Here is a 23,335-nt window from a genome sequence, read left to right as displayed (position 1 = left end):
TAGTGTGTGTGGCTTTAATCCAAAATATTATTCTGCTTCTGTTTACAAAATCATAATGTTGTGGACATAGTTTTGTCTTGCTGTGTTATTTCATGGTATCACATAGAAATAAGGTGAAATGTTTACCATTTTTACAGCCAGGGGTTAAGTTGTCAGTGTCCATTCATTCTCAATATCATTAATACTGCATCAAAGCAAGGCATTTACTTAAAAATAATAAAGTCATTTAATTAAATGTAAAAAAAAAAAAAAAAAAAAAAAAAAAAGAACAACATCCAAAACACCATTTCTGAAAAAAACCCAAATAGATTATGAATAAAACACAATTACATCAAGAAATGAGTGTCAATATTTTATTCTAAATGCTGAATACAGTTTTATTTGTGATATTTATTATCAAGAGAAAGGACTGCAAAGGCATCGTCTAGATGATATGTCTCAGATCAGATAAGCACGTAAACGGAGCGCAGAATCCGTTCCTTACTGTAATAACACAAGTCAGTGGTTTTGGTAAAGTTGGTAAGAGATATTCTCGATCAGACATCAGACCTCACACACAAACGAGGACACATATGAATCAAGGACAGAAAACAGGTCTACATTCGCAGCTTTAAAATATGACAGATTAATACTGGATTAAGAAAACAAGTCACATTGTAAGTCACACTGGAAGAAATTAAATGTACACGTAAACTAGTCTTTGAGAAGAAAAAAAAAAGAAGAAAAAGGCAGTTTGATTTCATGGTTATAGAAATGTAAACAACAAAAGTGGACAGTCATTGTTGGCGTTGCACAGGTAATCAGGCAAGATGTAGAGCTGTAAAGGCATTGTGCGTGACCTAAGGGCCGTTTAGAGGACGGTCTCTGTGTGGAAGGTGGAGTAGGTGAGTGTTTGTCTCTGGGTGAAGACTGTGGGTGGTGGTGGTGGTGAAGGAGTTGATGCAGGTGATACGGACGAGCGGCTAGCCCAACGAGAGGGCAAACGTCTCTTTGCCGGACATGCAGGTCGTGAAAAGCTCTTCTTGATAGTTACAGAGGACTCTTTGCATTGCTGTTGAGACAAATATTTTAATGAAATCTCACTGGATTTAAATATTCCTGTCAACAGCACAATAACCTACATTAGCTCGGGGTGCTTTCATGTACAGATCTGTCTGTTACGATGTTTATATCAAATAAAATTATACTTTGCATTAATAAAAGAGAAGCCTAATTGTACTTATTCAATACAATCTATGATGCAAACCTATAGTCTATAATAGAAAGAAATTATATATTATTTAAATTGTGGAGTAAGCTGAGAAAACTTAATTTGATACAACAGGATGATTTTTATAAGTTAAATAAAAATGCAAAATACAGTTTATTGTATTTTTCTTTCAATGCCATTGCATTTAACGGCAGTGGCTGAACTTTTGTCTCCTGCACATGTTCTCCATTTTAGAACAGAGTCAAAATAAAAGAACTGATTCAATCTCTCTAATGCTTTTCTGACTCATCTGACAATAATTTCGAGTCATTTTGTTGTTTTTTACAAAGCAGGCAGTCCGTGCAGAGGACTAGTTTCACTAGACTCCTGGCCACGCTACATGTTTCTGTAATTACACCACATACCTTGGCCTCCTATAATAAAGAAACAGTTAATTGAGGTTTTCTAAAGAGCTTGACATGAAAGATGCCAATTAAACATTGGTGCCACTAATTCTTTTCATTTCAAGCTTTAATCCAACAATAAGAAGCTTTTGGGCTTCTCGCTTTGAGCAATCTGCCAATAATTTCTGACAGAAATTCAACCTAAGGAATTTTAATTGTGTTGCTTAGATGGTTTTGTGGGAACGAGGTATTTTAACAATAAATTCTAAATATTTCCAGACTTTTTTATTTTATATAATCAAAGCAATGTCTAACTGTTACTTAGCACTGAGAAAAATCTCCGATCACACACATTCACTAGTTACTGTGTGGAAGAGCACTTATAGAGACAACCTATTAACCTATTCATTTATGTCTAACATAAAATATTTTAAATGAAAATTAGTGTTCTTAATATGTTTTATACAGCAATCATTTGTACCTGTATGGTCACAGCTGAAGAAGTTTGCAACTGCTCCAGCACTCTTTAGCCATGTGTAGATTCACAATACATTTTAGCAAATGCACTGGGAACAAAGTGACCTCTAGTATTGAATAAAATGCTACTTAAGAGAACTCACTTTTGACGTGTACGCTAGAGAAAGCGTATAGTGCACATCATCAAATGGAGTCAAATAGAGGTTTGCACATGTACAAAAATGAAGTATAGCTTCTTTGGGCTTTAAAGTGATAGTTGACCTAAAAAATAAAATCTGTCATCATTTACTCACTCTCCACTGGACGGTAGCCACTGACTTCCAAAATACTTTGGAAGTCAATGGCTACCGTCAAATGTTTGGTTACCAGCTTTCTTCACAATATATTCTTTTGTGTTCAACAGAAGAAAGAAATTCATACAGGTTTAAGGATGTGTAAATGATGACAGAGTTTTCATGTTTGGATGAACTATCCCTTTAATGCACCGCACTCATCTACACTTGCACCTCATACACTTCTCCGGCCGAGTCATTGAGCATGTACTTGAATGTTTGCAGTTCGGGTGAAAGTGTGTGCTTTTGTGGCTTGAATGGCGTGGGTCTATGTTCGTGAGTGTCCGCAGTACTGACCTGCACCGTTACATGTGTCTCTTTGTGGGCTATGGCCTGGTGGTGCGGTGTGTGTGTTAGTCTCTGACTGGATCTAGGCTCATGTTTCATATCCAACATTTCCAAGAGGTCCACGAGGTCTTCCTTCTTCCCTGGACTGTGCTGTGACTGCTGATACTGTTCCTGGGATCTCTCCAAATCCTCGTAATTTTTGAGAATCCTCTCAACAGCTCCATAGTTGGACCTAGACTCCATCGGACGAGGATACGCCGCTAGAGTAGAAGGCTTCCATGGATTCTCATCTAGAATCCGAGACCTAGTGCAACACATGTCTTTTTTTGTCCGCTTGGGTTTTTTGTCTGCTTGCTGTTGGTCTGTACCAACGTCCAGAACTTTGCTGGAGCTTTCCAAATGGGTTTGCTGTTGTGGTGGACTTACACTTAGTTCAAAGTGTTTCTCTCCAACACTTGGGACAAGCTGGTCAACTGCAATTGGTGAAGGCTTAGCTTCACTCTCTTGCTTTAGACTAAGTTCCTGCTGCAGAGATGAAGACTTTGTGACAAGGTCTTTTGTTTCCTTCCTTCTTCCCCCCTCTTTCAGGCACTGTGCCACAAGATCCGAAAGCAAATCCTTCGGACTGTCTTCAACGTGCCTCGAGGGACTGTCTATAAACATGTCCTTTGATATGACCTCTGGTAGACTGTGAGAAGAATCAGTGGATACAGTCTTGGAAATGTCCTCATCACACCGAACGCCCATCCCTGCCTGGAAGAGCGCACGGTTGAACTCTGCAGTTTTCTTCTCAAGTCTCTCATTTCTGGGAGTAGCTGCAGCACTGGGATATGTCGAAATAAAGTCTAGCGATGCAACAGAATCTGAAGGCATGCTCATGGGATGATATAGACCCTTGTTTTGTTCATCTATTTGGTTTAGACTGCGATCTGAGGCTGCAGCTGCAATGTCCACGTTTGAGAGACATCTCTTAACAGGAACATATCTGGATGACTTGTTGCTGCCAAACCTACTCCCATCGCAGGACCAGCGGCTCTGGCAGCAGCTGATATTGCACTGGGAATCGACAGGCACGGTGCATGCTACATTCACTGAGTCTGTCAGAACTTTCCCCTCATTTTCTTGAAGCATTGCTTCAAATTTTCGTACAATTGCGGGGCTGGTGTACTTTCTGTCTGGGTGGGTTCCTGGCCGCTGACACCCTTGCTCTGTACCAATGGACTCTGTTTCTGAAACGGAAGGACTGCTTAGGTACCAAGATGTGCTACGGGTCGGTACGGGTGGAGCTTGTTGTCTTATGTTGTATTGTAGCTTAGCCTCACTTTGCTGCGATTCCATGTTATAACCTTCCCAATTCGTCCAGTATTGTTCATCCAGGGATTTAAGGTCTTCACTCATGTTTTTCAAGTACAAAACAGTGTCCTCCATTTCCAAATTGTCCTTTATCCTCTCCACCAACTCGGCCTCTCTTGGAAAAAACATTGACTCACTGCGGCTTCTACGAAGGAAAACCAAACAAAGTGATTATAAAGCACTGATCTGATTTGTTTGTGATGTATGCAGCACCTGTGTGCACTAAAGTTTACCTCTTAATATCAGGCCACTTCTTTGTTTCATCCTGGTAGCTACAGAGTTCTTCACTTACACGAGCAATTTCCTTAAGTGCCTACAAAGATGTTGATGGATAAAAGGACTTAGATGCAAACCTTAGATCTCAGACCAAACAATATACTAAAGCACATCTCTAGCCTCGCATAGCAGCATCCTAACCTGGAATACAATGGATTTTAAGTAAATGTACTGTGGTTTTACAGCTAGAGGTTTTGTGTTTCCATTATGGAATAGTTGGAAAAAGTCTCACCGCATTAAGAGCAGAATTGTTCTTCTTTTTGTCACTTCCACAGCATATTTCCATGCTCTGAAATCGTTTGAACGGGTTAAGGAGGTCATCTTGTCCAGTGGAGCTTGACTTGTTCCCTATTTTCTTTTTCAAACAGCTTTCCAGGATTTCCTCCAGCTCTGCAGTGTCTATAGCCTGTTGTTCAGCATCACCTTGCTGATTTAATAGTTCGCTTTGATCGCTGTTGCACTGGTCGGTGGATTCACTGGGGTGACTGAGTTGACTTGGTTGGGAGTCGATGCTGGCATTGCTTCGCTGGGTTAAAGCCTCAGAATATTCATTGCTCTGGGCATCTGAGTTATAGCTTATAGCACTCGACAACGTGCTGGCAGAACATGAGCTGAGCCTAAGTGCAGTCTGTCCATCAGTAATTGGTCTCAGAGAACTTCCTGCACGGTTGGACCTCACTTCATTGTACAACTAGAAAAGACAAAACAATTATGTAGTCCTTGGTACATCTTCCAAAACTAATACATTTGTCATTTGACAAGAGCACGGTTGTTCAATCCAGCTTGGAAGATTCTTATTAGTCTGAAGACCTTGATTAGCTGGTTCAAGTGGATTTAATTAGGGTTGGAGCTAATCTCTGTAGTACAATGGCCCTCCAGGAGCAGGTTTGGACATCCCTGCAGTATAGCATTCGCTTGCAAGGGCAATATTGTGGGTTCAATTCTCAGAATGCATGAAACTATGAAATATATACCATGTATATGGCGTAAATTGCTTTGGATAATAGTGTCAAAGTGCCAAAATGCGTATGTAACCCATTGCCTTGTTGAGTTTAGCTGCAGGCCTAATCAAAGATAAGTGAGCAAGATAATCAAGGTGTTCAGAGTTACTTGTAACTAAAACTACAGGTTTGAGCCAAGCTCTGCATGCCAGTGGTCCTCCATAGCTGAATTAGAGGAATCCTGGTCTAGAGCTAAGCATTTGGAAGTTAAACTGTATGGGATTACACTTGGATGGAAAAGAATAGATGGAAAAGGTTGGTTTATGGAAAGGTTCGCAATTGGACCCAAGAAATACAGCTCAAACGGTGGAGAATAGAGCAATAGTAACACCTAGGTTCTCAGTTTGATTTTGAAGGATTGCCCATACTGATAAAATGCATAGCTTAAATGCACTTTTAATGAAACATCGGCCAAATGCACACATGTTTGCTAACTTCAAGCTCTCAGCTTCTGTCTGATGATTGGCAGTCACCACCGAGCTAAACTTCCTTTGGCAGTCACTTGCAATTCCAAGGTTTATATAACGTGACTTCACCTCTTCCAATTTTAGGTGCTACCACTATACATCAAGGCTTACTTCCAGAGCTTTCATTTAGCATGGAAGTAAACAAGAGTACTTAGGGAATCAGTCTGAAACAAGACACCGTTCTCTCCGCTGAGCTGTGGGGAGTGGTGCACATCTGCAGACTCACCTCCTCAATCCTCCGCTGCATGTCCATGAGCTGGTTCTCCCACTCCTTCCTCTCAGCCTCAAAGCGTTCCAGCAGCTCAGATTTCTCCTTCACCCAGCCCTTCTCACTGTTCTCCAGCCTGCAGCGGAGGTCCATGGCCGCGCTGTGAGTGACTGCAAGCAGCTTCTTTTGTTCTGCTCTCTCCCGTTTCAGAGTGTCCCCTTGATCTGGACTCCTCACAGTCTCCACCACCAGACTACATCCCCGGGCTTCTAACTGAGGGGGAAGAGAGACAGGACTTTGCTGACCACCAAATAGGAATCAGTGTGTAGGATAGTTGTACAGAGAAAAGCAAGCATCCGAACATGGCATCTGGCGTTAAGGGAAACCTGTTACCAACAGGATGAAATGGACCTTTAGTCCTTACCAAGGCCTCATTGGATGCCCAGCCTAAGCCTACTCACACAAACAGCTCAGACTAGTGCCGAGAGTTTTGCATGTAATGGAGAAGCCACGTCGGTATGCTGACCCCCCGATGATCCTGGAGAGAGCTCACTACACAGCAGACACTAAAACCATATTTGTCACTGAGCTTGATTGAACTCTGCAGCTGACAGACGCTGTTGATGTCATAGAGACCTACATATCATTTTGTTTATCATTTTTTTTTCATGCTATACACTAAAGTTTAAACGTACTTTAATGACACTTTTAGCTAGGATGCATTCAATTGGTCTAAAGTGTGAGTGAAGGCATTTATAATGTTGCAAAAGCTTTCTATTTCAGATAAATGCCATTATTTTGCTCTTTCTATTCATCTAAGAATGCTGAAAATAAAATGCATCACAGTTTCAACAAAAACATGAAGCAGCACGACACGGCATTGATATTAATCAGAAATGTTTCTTGAGCGGCAAATCATCATATTATAATGATTTCTGATCATGTGACACTGAAGACTGGAGGAATGATGCTGAAAATACAGCGGAGCATCACAGAAATTAATTACAGTTTAACATTCACATAGAAATGTTATTTTAAATTGTAATAATATTTCGCAACATTACTGCTTTTACTGTATTTTTAATCAAATAAATGCAGCTTTGCTGACCATAATAAATATTTCAAGAACATTAAAAAAATGTTTGTACCCACCCCCAACTTTCAAATGGTAGTGTACATCAACCATCTCTTCTGAACATATGAAGATGCCACTATTCTCCCAAACCCAACAAAACTGGACCTCTTTAAAATAGATGAGAACTCAGTTGTGATGTTTCAAAGTCTTGCTTTGGACTAAACCTGCATGCTCCACTATCTGTGCAACCGCCAAGACAGAAATAGGTGAATCTTATTTATGCTTCTCATAGCAACGAACCAGAGTGAAGCAGTGTTTGTATAAACAGTGTGCTCCTATATCACGAAAATGTGCTGGCACACGGTCTTAGATCCTATGCGTTCCCCTGGGTGCGCTAGCAGTCTGTGTTTACAAGCAGAGGGCATGTGAGACACCGATGTGCCATGTAACCAGAGCTAACAGTGGATGGGTGCTGTTGAAGTTTTAAAACTAAAATATAATGACCGCGGTTGCTGTGTGCTCTGTGTCTGGGTAACAATGTCACAAAAACAGCTCTCTATTTATAGACGGCAAGACCGATCCTTTAGCATCTCACATTCCTGAGGACGGGGCCTGGAGGAACTCATCTCTGTTTTAAAGATCACAAATATGCTCCGAAATATGCTGGCACATACCCTGCCGTGCGGTAAACCTAGAAATCCACCGGGACAACAGTATGTGCTGTGGTAGGATGTGAACGGCAAAGAAAACCAGTTTTTACAGTTTAGCCTGACCCCTCCCTGGATTCTGTTCTCGGCACAAACTAATACTTTGGGTGGATTTGTGTGGCTAAACCCAGATTGTTTTCTGAACTCAAACAAGTGCAGTTGCGGTGAAGTCAGCAGAGTCTTTATGGTGTGTTTAACTTGGACCAAGCATGATGGAGTCTCCTGTCTAATAACGCTTTGTGTGTAGTATATATCATGAGGTGCAGTTCATCTCGGCATCACACAAGCATTCACAGCTCCTCTACTCTTCATCTCATGTGCAGTGCTGTCTGTGCTGCTGTATTAGGAGTCACTCTTTCACACTCACAATAACATATAAAAGCCTAATCTTCTCTCACCGTGGATAGTGAATGAGACGATCTGGACTGTGTCTTTATAAGGATGTCATAAACATAAAACATTCGAGAGGGACAATGCACTAAGGTGAAAACTTTTTTTACGTTTCCACATATTACTACTACATCTTCAATCAAATTACTTTTTTGTTCTTTGTCTAATAGCTGGTCTTGTCCGGCTGCTTGCCCACAAAGCTGCTGCTGACAGGATATATTTGCACTTGATGGTGTTTGTGTTACACAAAGCCTATACAATCTCTGGGTTATGCTTAATGACAAGCATTTGAAGACCAACAAATAATTAAAGCATGCATTATCTGTGTGCACTATCTACATGCCAGATGAGACTGTTGTCCTTTTTAGCATTTTTTCTTTTTTACAAATGTCTAATTTTGTATTTATTTATTTTATTTTATTTATGTGCTGATATTTTGTTTATTGAATTACATGTTATTTGTGTTTCTGTAGGCCAAAACTACCATTAAAAAATATATATATATATCTGAATTGGTTTGTGCTTCATAATGGTTCTTTTTTTTTTTTTCTCTTAAAGACATTAAATATTGTATAATGCACGCAGTCGTTCAAGACATTTATACAGAAACACTTTGACGACAGACTTTGCTCAGGTCTTTCAGAACGAGCTTAACATCATAAAGATGCTGTGAACGACATCGGTCCGCTGATAGTCGAGTTATCTCCGTCTCACAGCGCAGACACGTGGCTTTTTCGATGCGCGTGGAGGAATTTATTCAGGTAAATGTTTCCATTGTAGTTAATGAACTTTTTTTTTCTTATTGGATAAAACGTTTATAAAACTCACATGTGCGGATAATTTTTTTTTATGCCAATTTTTTTTTCTTTTTCTTTCTTTTTTTTTGAATTTATGCGTATCTTTGCGTTGTTTTTGTGCGATATTCCAAAATGCGCATAAAAATACGTGGATTGAAACGCAGATACTTTGTACAGAAACTGACTTTCACCCTGAATAATACTCACTGGAGTGTCCTGGACTGCTATCAAACACCTATCAAATATATCATAAAGAGATGTGCATTTCCATACCTGAGTAATGCGGCTTTTCAGCTCGGACCTCTCCAGATCCCACGCGCACCGATCCTTCAAGTACTGCAGCTCCAGCTCACTCCGTTTACTCTCTTCACGCTTCACCCCCGACTGCACCTCCTCTAAAACACACTTCAGATCCAACAGTATCCTCCTGTTCTCTCCACCCTGCAAATACAACGCAGAATAACACAGACGACTTCGGAATTTAATGGCACACCGCTGTCTGGTCAAACCCACTCAGTCATGTGGCATGCATGCATCTGTGTGTACTTGTATATCAGCCACTTGTCTCAAAAGCATTTCCTTCTCCATTCTCCACTCCTCCTTCTCCTGATCGAAGCGCTTCTTTAATTCCTCGAGCTTCTTTTTCGTGCGCGTGTGTGGCTCGTGACTCGGGGTTTGTCCTCCGGTCGCATCGGTTGCAGCAGCAGCTGAAGGTCCAGGTGGAAGCTCCGGGAGGTTGCTCGGGAAAGACCGAACCCTGGCGGGACTCTGGAGCTTCTTCCCCGGCCTCTCCAGACGCGAGCACGGGACAAACTCCCAGCCTTGCGCCTTGCTCACACACCCGCTCGATGCATTTCCAAACGCATTCCACATCTTTCAGTCACAACGAAACACGAATCACAGCCTCTTAACTATTTGCAGTCCGCTTATAACACACACTATTTCTTTATTATCCGAAGCCAGCCATCTCTGCCCTCTCCTCCGAAGCCCAGGAAGCGCTCTCTGCGCCGCGCGCGTTGGTTGCGTCCATGTCAATAAAAGACGAGGTCAACCGGTCATTCTCTGGCGCCGACTTCACAGTTAAAATAGGATCGTCCTCTCGGTCTATAAATTCTCAGTCTACCTTCTTTTATCCTTAATGAAATAATCTAGTGAACTGCAGAATGGAGCTGTGCATTAGCTCACTCTGCTTCAGACTGAAAACGACACCAATGCACTCAAAGAGTCAAGAGCCCAAAATACTCCGATCACTGATGTAAGAGTCCACATGTATTTTTACCTCTGTCACTAGGCCTGTCTGTTGGACAGGAGTCATTCAGAATCATATGCACAGGGAAACTTCAACTTTAACTTATGCATTAACACCTTACAGTGATTTTACGGTTTACAGGCGATGACCATAACGTAATAGTAATAAAACAAGTAACTCTGCAGCTACATGTCAACCAGCAGTCATTAGAGTATCTTCTAACACTTTATTTTGATGAGTCCATGACATACAACATACTGATTATGAGAAACTCTGGAAGTATAAGTCAACTTATTAACCCTAAACCTAACAGTCTACTCTGAGAGTCAGCAGACATGTAGTTGAAAAGTTACTTAGTAGAACACTGCGAATATGGTATGCATCCATATCTTAGTTAAATATAATATTTTTAAAACTGAACAGGATAATAAGTAAAATAAAACAGCTTTCCAAATACGCTACCATCAACAATAACACTACTGCACCAACCGGTCGAGTCAGATTAGAGGCGCGCTCAAAACGAATGGGGGAATTTTCCAAGCAACACGTGCAAATATGATAACTCTCCAGAAGATTAGACTATGAATGGCTTACTTATCATCACCCTGATTAGATCACACTAACAAAGTTACATTTCAAAGGTTAGCTCAGGTAGAAAAGATCCTAAAATATATATACACACAGCACACATTCTTTATTTTGAAAGTGTAGTCTTCATAATAAAGGTTTTAAATGGCTTTTACATCCTGATGTCAGATGGTGATTTGGTTCTTTAGAAAAGGGCTTCACTTTGTTCTGTTAACAGATTATACTTTTTACCAATACACTTATCAAGATTTTAAAATCTCCAAATAACCGACTGGGTTCTTGAAGGAACAAGGAGAATATAAATAAGATAACATGCTGCAGAAATCAGTGACTCGTTATTTTTCTAATGTACAACGCACACATTTGTATTATTGTTTGATAAACATGTTTTACAGTCAATAAAAATATGTGTTCATGTTCTGTATGAATACTCAGATAAGCACGTAATGCAAAGCATGATTTAAACTGTATTAATTGTAACACGCTAATGAAATACACAAAAATACTCACCAACTATATGCAATCTGAAGCGCAGCGGTCATCGCTGTTTTTGAACGGGAGCTTGTGTTTGTTTGAGTGACTGTATTCTGTGCCTGAAATGATGATCACTTCCTGTGCCTTCCGTAACCTTAATGACATGTCCAAAATCAAAATGATGAATTAAGAAAGCAGAAACAAGGAAAAGGGGAGAAAGCAACGAAACTAAACTAAAAACAAAGGTTTACAGAACAAAGAAAAGAGTGAAGAGAAAGACTAGTTTGAAAATAGTGGCATATGATAAAGATGAAAATAAGACAAGGATGAGAATAAGCAAAATGATAGGTTGAAACATCTGGGTGGATATCGAAAAATGGAGGAGGAAATATAAGAGAGAAAGGAACCGTGAGTCTAAAGAGAAGCAGAACAGTCAAATATCCATTACATATGTTCAAGATTAGAAAATATCAAATTTATCCAAGCACCAAACCATACGAAATTAAAGGAAAAGTCCATATTTACTCACGCTTGTTCCAAACCCATGTTTTAGTTAGCGAACAATTCTCACTATTAACTTGTCAATTATTAGCAAGCATATTAGCCGTTTATTAGTACTTTTAAAGCAAATATTAAGTTTTTATTCTGCAAAACCATATTCTAGATCCTTTAATCCTTAAACCCCACACCTAAACCTAACAAATATCAATTTAAGATTTTATTGAGGCAAACATCATAGTTAATTGGTTCCCAAACTAAAGAATAACCACTGGATTTACTAATTTTTGCTTACTTTAAGAGTTAACAAATGTTTATGCAGTTTTTTTTTTTTAATCGTGCATTTTATACCAAGCCTTCTGAAGTCAGACGATGGCCTTATCTGACATACAGACCAAAATGGAAGCCATTTTTTTTTTTATTCTCTATTCTCCACCATTGCTGTCCAATCAAAAGGCTATATTCAATGTCAATGACATCCGCAAACATGCAATATGCAAACAATATCACTGAAGTCAGACCTGATGCTAGATTTCATTTCATGGCAGAATGCAAGGATTTGCAGTGAATATATTTGTAGTGTGACTGTAATGCGATGAAAATAAACCTGTAGTATTACTGTAGCATCAGAATGACACGAGAATTGGTAAATAATGATTGAATGTTAATTTCAGACCAAATATTCCTTTAAACAGACTTGGGTTTATTCACACTTACTGACAGAGGCTCTTCAGTTTCTCGGTCTTCTGGTTTTGGGACTTCCAGGCGGTCGATGAAGTTCTGCAGCTCCTTCCTGAAGGCTTTCATCTGAGCATTGATGCGGTAGAGCAGCTCGTGCTCTCGTATCCGGCCGCCCTCGTCATCCTCATCCATTCTTCCGAACAGCTCTCCGTTGGTGGCGTAAACACGAGCCTCTGCGATGATGGTGCTGGTGTCAGCGATGAGTCTGTCGATGGTCCTGCTCAATCTCTCCGCCTCCATGCGGATATCCATCATCTGCTGGCGGTCTCTGAAACCTCTGGATAAATAACGTCCCTCTGGGGTGTAAAGAGAGCGGGTGGGAGTCAGGCACCGGATGTTGAGGACCTCATCGGGGTCACTTTCTCCGCCGACGGGACCCTCACGTTTGCGATGCGGCGTGAGACGAGAGCAGTCGTCGTCGCTTTCCCTGCGGCCGCAGTCGCTCTCTGCGTCGCTGTCTCTCGGGCTGCTGCGGATGCCGAGGTGAGACGCCAGATCATAGCGCTGCATGTTGGACAGCAGAACACGGTTCTCATACTGCAGCTGCATCACTTTCCCACTCAGTTCGTTGATCTGTAGCCTAGCGGCTTTCAGCTCTTCCTGCATGGCTTCAACTTTTGCCCCATCGACTGCTCCACTGCTAAAGCGCGATCCCTCGTGTGACCCGGCCTTGTATTTGAGCTTGTTGAGCTCGTTGGTCATCTTCTTATTCTGCTCTTCCACGTCAGCCAAGCTGCGGCGCAGGAGCTCAGCCTCGTCCTCCACCAACTGAAGCTGCTGACGGAGTTCGGAGAGCGCCGCGCTCTGCTCTCTGGACGAGGGGTCCATCGTTCCTCCAGACAGCTCATCCCCGCGCATATCCTCCAGCTCCGCCTTCAGCCCACGGTTTTCCACTTCCAGCTCCACGATTTTGCGGCCTAATATATTGGCTTCTTCTTCCACCAGCCGCAGACGCAGCTTCAGCTCGGACTCTCTGGTGGTTGGAGGACCTCCGGCCTCACCTTTGGGGAGAGGACTGTCTACATCACCGTAAAAAGAGCGGTACTTGTGCAGCTCCTGCTCTAAACGGTCCTTCTCTTTGTCTATCTTAGCCATTTTCTTCCGCATTAAGATAGCCTCCTCTTTGATGAAGGCCAACTGGCATTTCAGATCTTCATTTTCCTCCTATGGAAGAAAACATGGTTTTGAAATGGTGTTTCATTTACTTTCAAATTGTCCATGTGTCAATGCAAACCAAAAAGTGCTATGCTCATTTACATTTACGCATTTGGCAGACACTTTTATCCTAAGCTACCTACACTCAGTGCTGTCAAGTCTGAGGTTTTCCCATGGAATTGGGCTACTTTAGCCACGGGTTGTTTTCCATGTGTTGGGGTTTAAGCAAACCCAATAATGTGATAGTTACCCCCTCGAAACTGTGATTGAGCTAGTTTTGGGCTAGGTTTGAGTAGCAATTGGGCAGGTTTTGTTGTAAAAACCTGGCAACCCTGTCTACATTGCATCCAAGGTCAGCATTGCCAGAATGGAATGATTTCCGCCCAAATATGCCATTTTTTTTATTTGATTGTGCTGGCTAAAATTGCTTTGGTTGTGTGGGAAAAATCTGGGCTGGTTTGGGATCTATTTGGTGGGATTTGATAATTATCTATTACAAGTAACATGAGTTACTTCATTAGATTACTTTTTAAAGTAACCAGTAAAGTAATGCATTACTTTTAATTTGTCATTTCACTTTTAGTGTGAAAGAGGCTTTACAGACGGCAAAAATATAACCTTGGTTTTTTGTTTAAAAAAAAATAATGATAATAAAAAATAAAAAAAATAGGCAGGCCCAACACAGGTAACAAAGTAACACAAAATTAACGCAATGCATTACTTTCCATTAAAATAACTAAATTATGCAAATAGTTACTTTTTAATGGAGTAATGCAATATTGTAATACATTTAAACTGTACATTTTAAAGGCAAACTGGTTACCAACAAACCCTTAGTGTCCAAATATGCTAAAGTGGCATAAATATAGGTTGTGGCTACAGTAATATAAGTTTGAATATAAGTAAGTTTGTACTACAAAGTGAGAGACTGAACCCAACTTTTGTTCTGTTTGAAGTTAAAGCACAGAATGAAGGTAAGAATATTATTATTGTTGTTAATATTTTTAAGCATGAATGAGACACATTTTCAGCACTTTTGGCGTGTGCATGATCCAAAACGTTATCTTGGTGCACTAATTATGTTGCTTAATCTGATCACTTTTACTGATCACTTATCTTCATTTTAATTGGCTTGATTTTGCTGTTGAAAAAGATGCATGTGTGTTTCCAAGAGTTAAGGTCTGTTAATGTCTGTGAACATTTTGGGCTGGAAATCATCAACCTGGTGTGGCAACACTTATCAAGGTACACATGTTGTCAGTCCTTGCATTCCCTGGGAATCAAACCCATGACCTTGGCTTTGCTACAGCACCAAGCTCTACTGTTCGAAAGGCTCTGGATGCAAACAGCAGTGCTCTTACCTCTGATGGGGTTTGAGGAGTCCTCTTCTCTGATTTCTGTGCATCTTTTCCTCTTCGTTTCAGAGAGAGCTGACAGAAATAAGATCGCATGTTCATAATTTGCAATATATTGGAAATACAAATGAAGGAACTTCATCATTTATACAGAAAGTATCTGTATCCTCAAAACAAATGATGCTTGACGTGTCTGTGCATATGTTAAATGAGTATAGGGAGACAGGTTGTTTTGAAGTTGTAAATACAACAAAGAATATATTTTACAAGAAAATACAATGACAGTCTCTCTGCTTAAAAATGTCATACTTAATTCAGTAATCAGTATTTGTAATTTTAATCCTAGCAATTGAGTGAAAATTGGTTAATTATATACCTTTTTTTTCATTGCACTGACAGTGGCTTAGTTTGTCATCTGGATACTTCCAGACACTCTCACCTCTTTGGTCTTTTCCAGCTCATTTTGTAAAGCCTGTTTGGTCACCTCCACTTCAATCAGCTGTTGCCTCAGTCTATCATTCTCTTCTTCTGTTTTCGTTCGCTTCTCCTCCACATTCTCCAGTTCGTTGTGTAGACGCACAGACACATCCTTGGCCACCTGGAAGAGGAATTAACTCTTTAGAGATGATGTTGTCTTTTTACTGTCACCGTCTCATTCATTGTTGATTGTGGTTTTTAGTCTTTTTTGACACTGGCAGCAAAGTGAAGAATGTCATATCTGAGCTGTGTATTATTTGTTTGCATGCATTATAGTTTGCCTTGAGGATCTGACTCTACCTTTAGGTCTTGCTCCAGGCTCCTCAGCAGTTCTCCGTCAAATTCACCGGTTTCTGCGTATCGCATCCTCTTCCTCTCTGCCTTTCGCAGGCGATACTGAAGGATTCGGCAGTTCTTATGGGCTCTCTCCAGTTCACGCCGCATGTCCTGCAACTGACAGGCGTCTTCCTCATAGAACGTGTCCCTCATCTCATCCATCTCTGCTCGCATTTCTTCAATTTCATGCTAATAAATCACAAGTTCACGTCAGTTCAGATGCCAGCACACAAAAATATGCATAACTCTATTCAATAAGCATAGTGCTATGTTGGTCAGTGACAAATAATGGTGGAACAATAAATTTTTTGTTAAATTGCCAATGTTTGTGGTGTTCCCACATGGCTTTGATCAATGTTTCTGTTGAGCTTATGAATGCAATAGCCAATCAGAGGTGTTCAGATGAGTCATCGCTGAAACAAGTTGTGACTGCTGCTGACTGAACTCTAAACTCTCCTGAATTCTGTCATCATACACAACAAAGTAGAAATGTACATACGATATAAGTAAGAGATTCATTTGACATTGTAGCCAGCTTTATTGATTATAACGGGGGAGTTTTTGAGCATGCTTAAACTCACACTAGACTGAAGTCAGTTGTGTTCTTTGCTTGCGCTGTTTGAATAACCGTGGAAATGAAAGCGTTATTATTTGTAACTTACAATGTTTTTATTAAATTATGATCATGTTACATACCAATTCAGACGTATTAAAACTATTTTGAGACCTGACGCCCATATCTGGTATTTATGGAAGCTTCTTTACGCCACTTAAAAATAATAATTGGACAGAATTAGTCAGAATTATCTATGAGATATAAACTCACAATTGCGAGAGTAAAAATTCACAAAGTCACAAAGCTTGTTTTATTTTTATTCAGTCGGTAAGCCTACCCTATGTGCTTGCCTAAAAGACAAGGTTATGATGTGCGAGTTAATAGGATTATACTAACATTAGGCAAATTTTAGCCTTACCCTGGAGTTGGTTAAACCTCCCCCAATGCGGGCTACAATAGAAATAATTAGGGAATAAATAAAAACAGTTAGCACTATACCATTTTCAGCACATGTTGAAGTAGATTTATCTCTCGCCGTCTCTGAGAGACAATATGTGCACCAGATGCTGAAGGCTCCGTCATTCTGTTTTCACTTTCAACAACTGACTGAGATTAAGACGTTCACCAACATAACGCAAAGTGTGTACGTTGCTTAGTCCTGTGGGATATCATTGGCTCGCCTTCATGGGTTAAAACAGAATTATTTCCAACATTGTGACGTAAGCAATTACCCCCCATCCCCCGAACCATGACTTCGTGTTATCGAACCGAACCGTGAATTCTGTGAACGTTACACCCCTACATCCTACCTTCAGGTATTCGTTCTCGTCCTCCAGTCTCTCGATCTCCTCCTGCAGCTCCAGGTTTGGTGGCGGTGACGCCTCTGAGGGCCGGTTTGTGTCGGCGGACGGCGGCTGCGGCTCTGTTAGCGGTGAGCTCGGCGTCTTCACCGGCAGGCCGCTTTCTTTCTTCAAGCTCTTGTTCATGTGAAACTGTATGAGCTCCGACTGCAAGCACCCCTCCCTCCAGAAGCCCGGGCCGCAGCCTACAGAGCTCTTGGCCGTCTTGCCTCCATCGGCTCTCGCCGCCTCTCTCTTGCCCTGAGAGGATTTGGTGGAGCTCGGCTGATCGGACACCACCCCCAGTCCCGACTCGTCGGTGGTGTAGGGTTCCTCGGTGGAGCTGCTGCGATCCTCGATGCTCTTGCTCTTCTCCGCGCGTCTCAGAGTCGGGCTTTCTGCTCCGCTGCCGTGGACAGCTGCCGCGCCTCGGGCCACATGCCGCTCTTTGCTGGTGACCGGAGAATTACTGCGGCTGCTCTTACCACTGCTTTTTGACGTGCCGCCGGAGGCTTTGCCAGACGCGCTTTTGGAAGCCGCTTTGGACGGCGAATCTTTGAGTCCGGCTGGCGAAGAGGATGCACGCTGCTGCTTCATGCTGCTGTTTTCCACAGAGTCCATTCTGTCATCTGTGCGAGTTATCCATCGGTGACCCTGGAGCACGAAACCAATCTTAAGTAGCGCAGGTATATTTGTAGCAATAGTCTACAATCAAAATGATCGATTCTTCTTTTATGCCAAAAATCATTCGGATGTTAAATGGATAGTTCACCCATTAATTACTCAGTCTCTTGTCTTTCCAAACCCGTAAGACCTTCGTTCATCATCGGAACACTAATTAAGATATTTCTGATTAAATCCGAGAGCTTCGTGGTGCTCTTGATAATGTCAGAAGATGGTATTTGGAGGAGAAGAATCGTTGAATAAAGAATAAAGTTATTTTTATTTTCTTTGCGCAAAAAAAAATATTCTCGTAGCTTGATAAAATTACTGTTGAACCCCTGATATCACATGGACTATTTCATTGATGTCTTTACTATGTTTCTGGGTCTGGGAACATTTCAGTTGTGTTGCTGTCTATGGAGTGTCAGAGAGCTCTCGGATTTCATCAAAAATATCTTAATTTGTGTTCTGATGATGAACGGAGGTCATACTTAAAGTAAAGATCATGTTCTGTATATTACCTACCGTAAATATATCAAAACTTTTGATTAGTGATATGCATTGCTACGAATAATATTTGAACCACTTTAACGGTGATTTTCTCAATATTTAGATTTTTTTGCTCCCTCAAGATTCCAGATTTTCATATAGTTGTATCTCAGCCAAATATTGTCCTCATAACAAACCATACATCAATGGAGAGATTATTTATTCAGCTTTCAGATTGTTTAATCTCAATTTAATCATTATATTGGATAACCGAGTTAAGACCATAATGGAAGTTCATTATTAGCTCAGAAATGATCTACCAGACACAATGACCAGCATGGACCGGGAACAGTAGAAACCAGCTAAAACAGATTTCCCAACCCATCGCCCAATAGCCCAGTCCACTTTAATATGGACATTAATGGGGATATGTCTTTTGTCAAGTATTATTTTGTTTAAAAATGGTTTGAAGAATGTCACTGCTCTGGTAAAGGGTGTCTGATTGCCCTTATGGAAATTAGCCATGGTTTCACTACAAATTAAACCAACATTTTTTTTTAAACCACAAATTAACCATGGTTGTGCTACACTAAGCATAGTTCAACCGTGGTATTTGTAGTAAAACTGTGGTTAAAATGTTAATCAGTGTGCCATAAAACATGGTTACACTTTAACTACAATAAAACCCTGGTTAATTAAAGTTGATTAAAGGGTGATTGGTCTGAAATCCGGATGATATAATGGCAGATCAGATGTTGTCTTCATTCAGTGATGGTGAGGCCTAGTCTTCTCCAGTAATCTGATCTGATCAAGACACACACACTGTATTATATCAGCTCCGAGTCTTCTTAATAAACACTTTATTACTCTGTTCCGGTTATCCTTCTATGGGCCCGAGTCATGGACGGCGAAATAAATATAAAATAACAAAGACATCGATCATGTATGTGGCAGCAGATGAGATTCAAAAATGAATGAGAAGCATCTTAAATTATTATTAACTAACGTTATATGCGGAGACGATGCGAAGCACCAGACTCATTCATTACGGTCACATTAATTCAGTTAGCCTTGGGCTATTATTAACATTTTGATTTTAAGATTGCACAGCTTCGTGTCCATGTAAACCAAGACTTTATTTCTCTCATTCTTACACAGACTGGGTTAATGTTGTCGTCGCGGTGAGGTGTTTTCTTATAACCTTTCCAAGGTGAATGAATATTTGAAGCCTTTCTTTGTACCCAGCCGAGTAACAGACGCACTGACAACACGCTAAACCATCCCATAATAACAGACGAACACCATTCTTACCTTTTAACATCTCATCTTCTCATCCTCATGGTGCGGGGAAGAATAATGGCAGCGCAGAGCGTCTAAAAACACCATTAAACTGATCAATATTCACGCGGTGACGTCATCGCGGGGCGGGGCCTGGAGCATCAGAGGCGTATCTATCTGTCTATCTGTCTGTCTGTCTGTCTAATCTATCTATCTATCTATCTATCTATCTATCTATCTATCTATCTATCTATCTATCTATCTATCTATCTATCTATCTATCTGTCTATCTATCTGTCTATCTGTCTGTCTGTCTGTCTAATCTATATATCTGTCTAGATCCTGTTATTTGTTCACCTTAAAAAGTAAATGTAATATTTTAAATAACATCTAATAATAGGCTAATTGTATTTAGCTCAGTTTATTTAACACAGAAAAATACAGTCTGTTGTTATTTAAAACGAAATTTAAAAAAGGTTTGCCTCTTGGAAATTTTCTTAAGAAGGATAAAAAAAAAGATTTTAATGCAACTGCATTGTTCAAATTTGAGAAAACATGCATAGAATCTTAATTTCTACATAACTTTTTAATATACAGACTGTGCCAAGTAATTTTGTATTTAATAATAAAGTAAAATAAATTCATTTTACAATGATTCAACCACTACCACACTGAAAATAATGACTTTGTGGTGTGGTAAAATCTATTACATTAATTAATGTAATTTATACATTGTAAAATCAAGATTAAGTTGGAACTATAATATCTTAAGTAAAAATTACACTATTTATTCATGTAATAACATAACTGAGAAGAAAGAGTAAATTGTATTATATATTTACAAGTACTATTTAATGTTTTATGGTCACAGCACATTCACCTAAAAATATTAAGTAAATGTTAATCTGAAAAGCTAAGTGCGTTTGAATCCGCGCGCTTTTTTTTTTTTTTTTTTTTTTTTTAAACAAGATCCTTCTGGCAGTGGCAGAGACGGTTGGTTTGGTTTGGGCGGTCACTTTTGGCTGACTTATCTTCGGTAAGTTTTGACTTTTCTACTTTAGATTTGTGATAACAACTATGTGTTCATTTTCATGGTTTGATTATTGCATAGACGTTACGGTTCAAAATTATCTGAACGTAAGTTTTAATCACGCCATTATCCACTTCTATAAAGTTGAGACTGATGGTTAGTCAAAACTAAATGTAGTTAGCCGCGTTCTTGTAGAAAAAGTCACCAAGTCTGGTTAACTTCAGAGTAATTTAATGTTAGCTGGCCGTGATTAAATTCAAACTGTCATGCGTTATGTAAGGAAATCGATGTAACGTAACATTAACGTGCTGACTGCCTGTGTGTGTCCTATCTAATGTTAGCCTTATTTAAAAGTGTCTAACGTTAACGTTAGTCGTTTTAAATCCACTGAAAATTTCGCAGCAAGTAACGTTAGCTTATCAAAGTCTGCATCAAAGAAGGAACTTTGGAAAAATGCAGTAACGTTACTATGGCAGGTGAACTTCGCTACTAATTACGTTAAACATTGATGTGTAGCAGCAAGTGCTTGTATGAATTCACTCATTTTATTTTAATAAGCTAGCGGTATGAAGGTACGGTCATCAAATCCTAACGTTAGACCACAGCCTTTCACGGCTTAAGTGAGGGAGGTTAGCATCAGTAGCTTCATCCATGTGAATCTCCGTCTAGGAGATGAAGCAAGAACCGTTATCTTTTAACGCAATGGGCGGCAAGCGTCTACGCCTCGTTGCCATGCAAATTCATTTCCAGGCACAAACTCGTAACAAGTTCATTGCTGTATTAAAAGCAATTAAAACAAAATGTAAATGAGATCTCAATGACACAATTAGTTTCTCTCAACAGGTAAAAGAACAGTACAGGAGTGCGTGCGATATCTATCTGGTCTGACACGGCAACATTCAAATATTTGTAATAATACTATAATATTGCTGCTCTTATTTCTCAAACTTACACACCAAGGAATCTTTTCAAAAAATGTCTAACAAATATATAAAAATGTGACAAATAGATAAGTAAATGCATGTTTTTGACAGGTCATAAAACTGTAATGGATTGGAATATATATATATATATATATATATATATATATATATATATATATATATATATATATAAAATTTTATTTTTAAAAACTTAAATTTAACTTGTTAAAATCTGCAGAATACTGCACACAAGACAAACTGCATGCAGGTATATATGCAGAACAGCTCCTCCTGCTTGTAATTCACACAGTATTGACACATTATCAATCTGTTCACAGTACCAAAGCAGACGTGAAACTGTCATCCGCAGCCTTATCCTGTACCTCAGTGAGAAAGAAGAAGAGCTTTTTGAAGATTGCCTGGTAAAGCATGATTTTTTTTTTTGTCATAAAAATCATTTTTAAGCGCAAGTGAAAAAGTAAGACACAAACATGAAGATTTTCCACTCAGCAATTGTCCAAATTATGTGCAGTCACAACTTAAACGTAGTCTGGATATTAAAAAGGGTTTCCTGGCACTGTAAAGGTACAGAGCCACACAATGTATGGTTTCGCACAACATTCATTTTATGGGTACAATCTGTGAATTGCATCTGTCTTGCGCAATGTTCTACTAACTTTTTTACTTATGTTGACTCAAGGTAAAACACATTATACTGAATTTAACAATGTGAGTTATGTTAAGTAATTTTTAGCGAGCATGTTTGTTCTGCATTGATAATTAATCTCTTTTGTATTTGTGTCTCAATAGAATTGTGTTCTTTCTTTTTTATAAACTGTAGGAGGACACTTGTAGTGATGCCGCTGAACACACCCTTAAGATACTGGTCATCCATGGTGCTGATCAAGAGGATCCAGTCGATGTGTCCATCATGCGGCAGTACTGCTAAAGCTTGCACACTGCTGATGGGGCTTATTTATGCCCTCAACCTGGCATACACCCCAACACTGCTACACCTTTGAGGTGTTCCAGAAACATTTCCTGGACCTGGATGGTGTTAAGATGTCCCCAAAAGTGCAATCTTTATAGTTGAAGTTGCTCTCTTAAATGCTATCAACATGGTACATGCTGTACAATCGAAGCTGTTGGTAGACTCCAAGTTACATCTCCAGTTCAAATATTTTTTACAAAATCTTGACTAATTTTTACTTCTTGAAATGTTTTAATGTGTTAAGGTTTTAAGAGCATAAGGAGCACTTAGTATCGGTTTGAATGTTGTTATTGCATTAAAGGGTTAGTTCACCCAAAAATCAAAATTAGGTCATTAATAACTTACCCTCATGTTGTTCCAAACCTGTAAGACCTCCATTTATCTTCAGAACACAGTTTAAAATATTTTAGATTTAGTCCGCTCTCAGACTAGGACTTTATTCATCATTGTCTTCTCTTCCGTGTCTGTTTTGAGAGAGTTCAAAACAAAGCAGTTTGTGATATCAGGTTCGCGAACGAATCAATTCGATGTAACTGGATCTTTTTGAACCAGTTCACCAAATCGAACTGAATCGTTTGAAATGGTTCGCATCTCCAATACACATTAATCCAAATGAAATCAAATGACTTAAACTGTTAACTGATGAGTCAGTCTTCTGTTTGTTATCTAGCTTGGCTTGGTGTTAATCTTCAGTTCTCTCTTCACAGCAGTTCAGTCAGTTTACTGTTT

General features: G+C 39.8%; 2 protein-coding genes and 1 long non-coding RNA gene across 4 annotated transcripts; 1 reads left to right on the top strand and 2 right to left on the bottom strand.

Annotated features, from left to right (window-relative positions):
- Positions 1 to 339: 339 nt before the first annotated feature.
- soga3a (SOGA family member 3a) lies at positions 340 to 11,284 on the bottom strand. The gene is made up of 7 exons (XM_052579292.1): positions 9,511 to 11,284; positions 9,238 to 9,405; positions 6,014 to 6,268; positions 4,552 to 5,010; positions 4,277 to 4,356; positions 2,700 to 4,188; positions 340 to 1,051 (listed from the first exon to the last, which is right to left on the bottom strand). The coding sequence occupies exons 1-7, from the start codon at positions 9,835 to 9,837 to the stop codon at positions 851 to 853; spliced, it is 2,979 nt and encodes a 992-aa protein (XP_052435252.1). The 5' UTR covers positions 9,838 to 11,284; the 3' UTR covers positions 340 to 850.
- LOC127975330 (protein SOGA3) lies at positions 9,276 to 19,795 on the bottom strand. Of its 2 annotated transcripts, none has more exons than XM_052579294.1 (8): positions 19,696 to 19,795; positions 17,203 to 17,886; positions 15,802 to 16,026; positions 15,464 to 15,622; positions 15,031 to 15,099; positions 12,491 to 13,678; positions 11,312 to 11,429; positions 9,276 to 9,405 (listed from the first exon to the last, which is right to left on the bottom strand). In XM_052579294.1, exons 2-7 carry the CDS (start codon positions 17,851 to 17,853, stop codon positions 11,340 to 11,342), a joined length of 2,382 nt encoding a protein of 793 aa, XP_052435254.1. In that variant the 5' UTR covers positions 17,854 to 17,886; positions 19,696 to 19,795; the 3' UTR covers positions 9,276 to 9,405; positions 11,312 to 11,339. The 2 variants fall into 2 exon arrangements, with proteins under 2 accessions (XP_052435254.1, XP_052435253.1); XM_052579293.1 differs by having other exon boundaries at positions 9,376 to 9,405; positions 11,312 to 11,633.
- Positions 19,796 to 20,590: 795 nt separating this feature from the next.
- Positions 20,591 to 23,121, top strand: LOC127974908 (uncharacterized). The gene is made up of 3 exons (XR_008157406.1): positions 20,591 to 20,698; positions 21,954 to 22,037; positions 22,457 to 23,121. It is a non-coding gene; the product is annotated as an uncharacterized LOC127974908 (long non-coding RNA).
- Positions 23,122 to 23,335: the final 214 nt, after the last annotated feature.

The sequence above is a fragment of the Carassius gibelio genome, chromosome B16, assembly GCF_023724105.1.
Source record: "Carassius gibelio isolate Cgi1373 ecotype wild population from Czech Republic chromosome B16, carGib1.2-hapl.c, whole genome shotgun sequence".
NCBI lineage: Eukaryota > Metazoa > Chordata > Actinopteri > Cypriniformes > Cyprinidae > Carassius > Carassius gibelio.
Note: the sequence above shows the minus strand (reverse complement) of the source record. Positions and strands in the feature narration are given on the sequence as shown.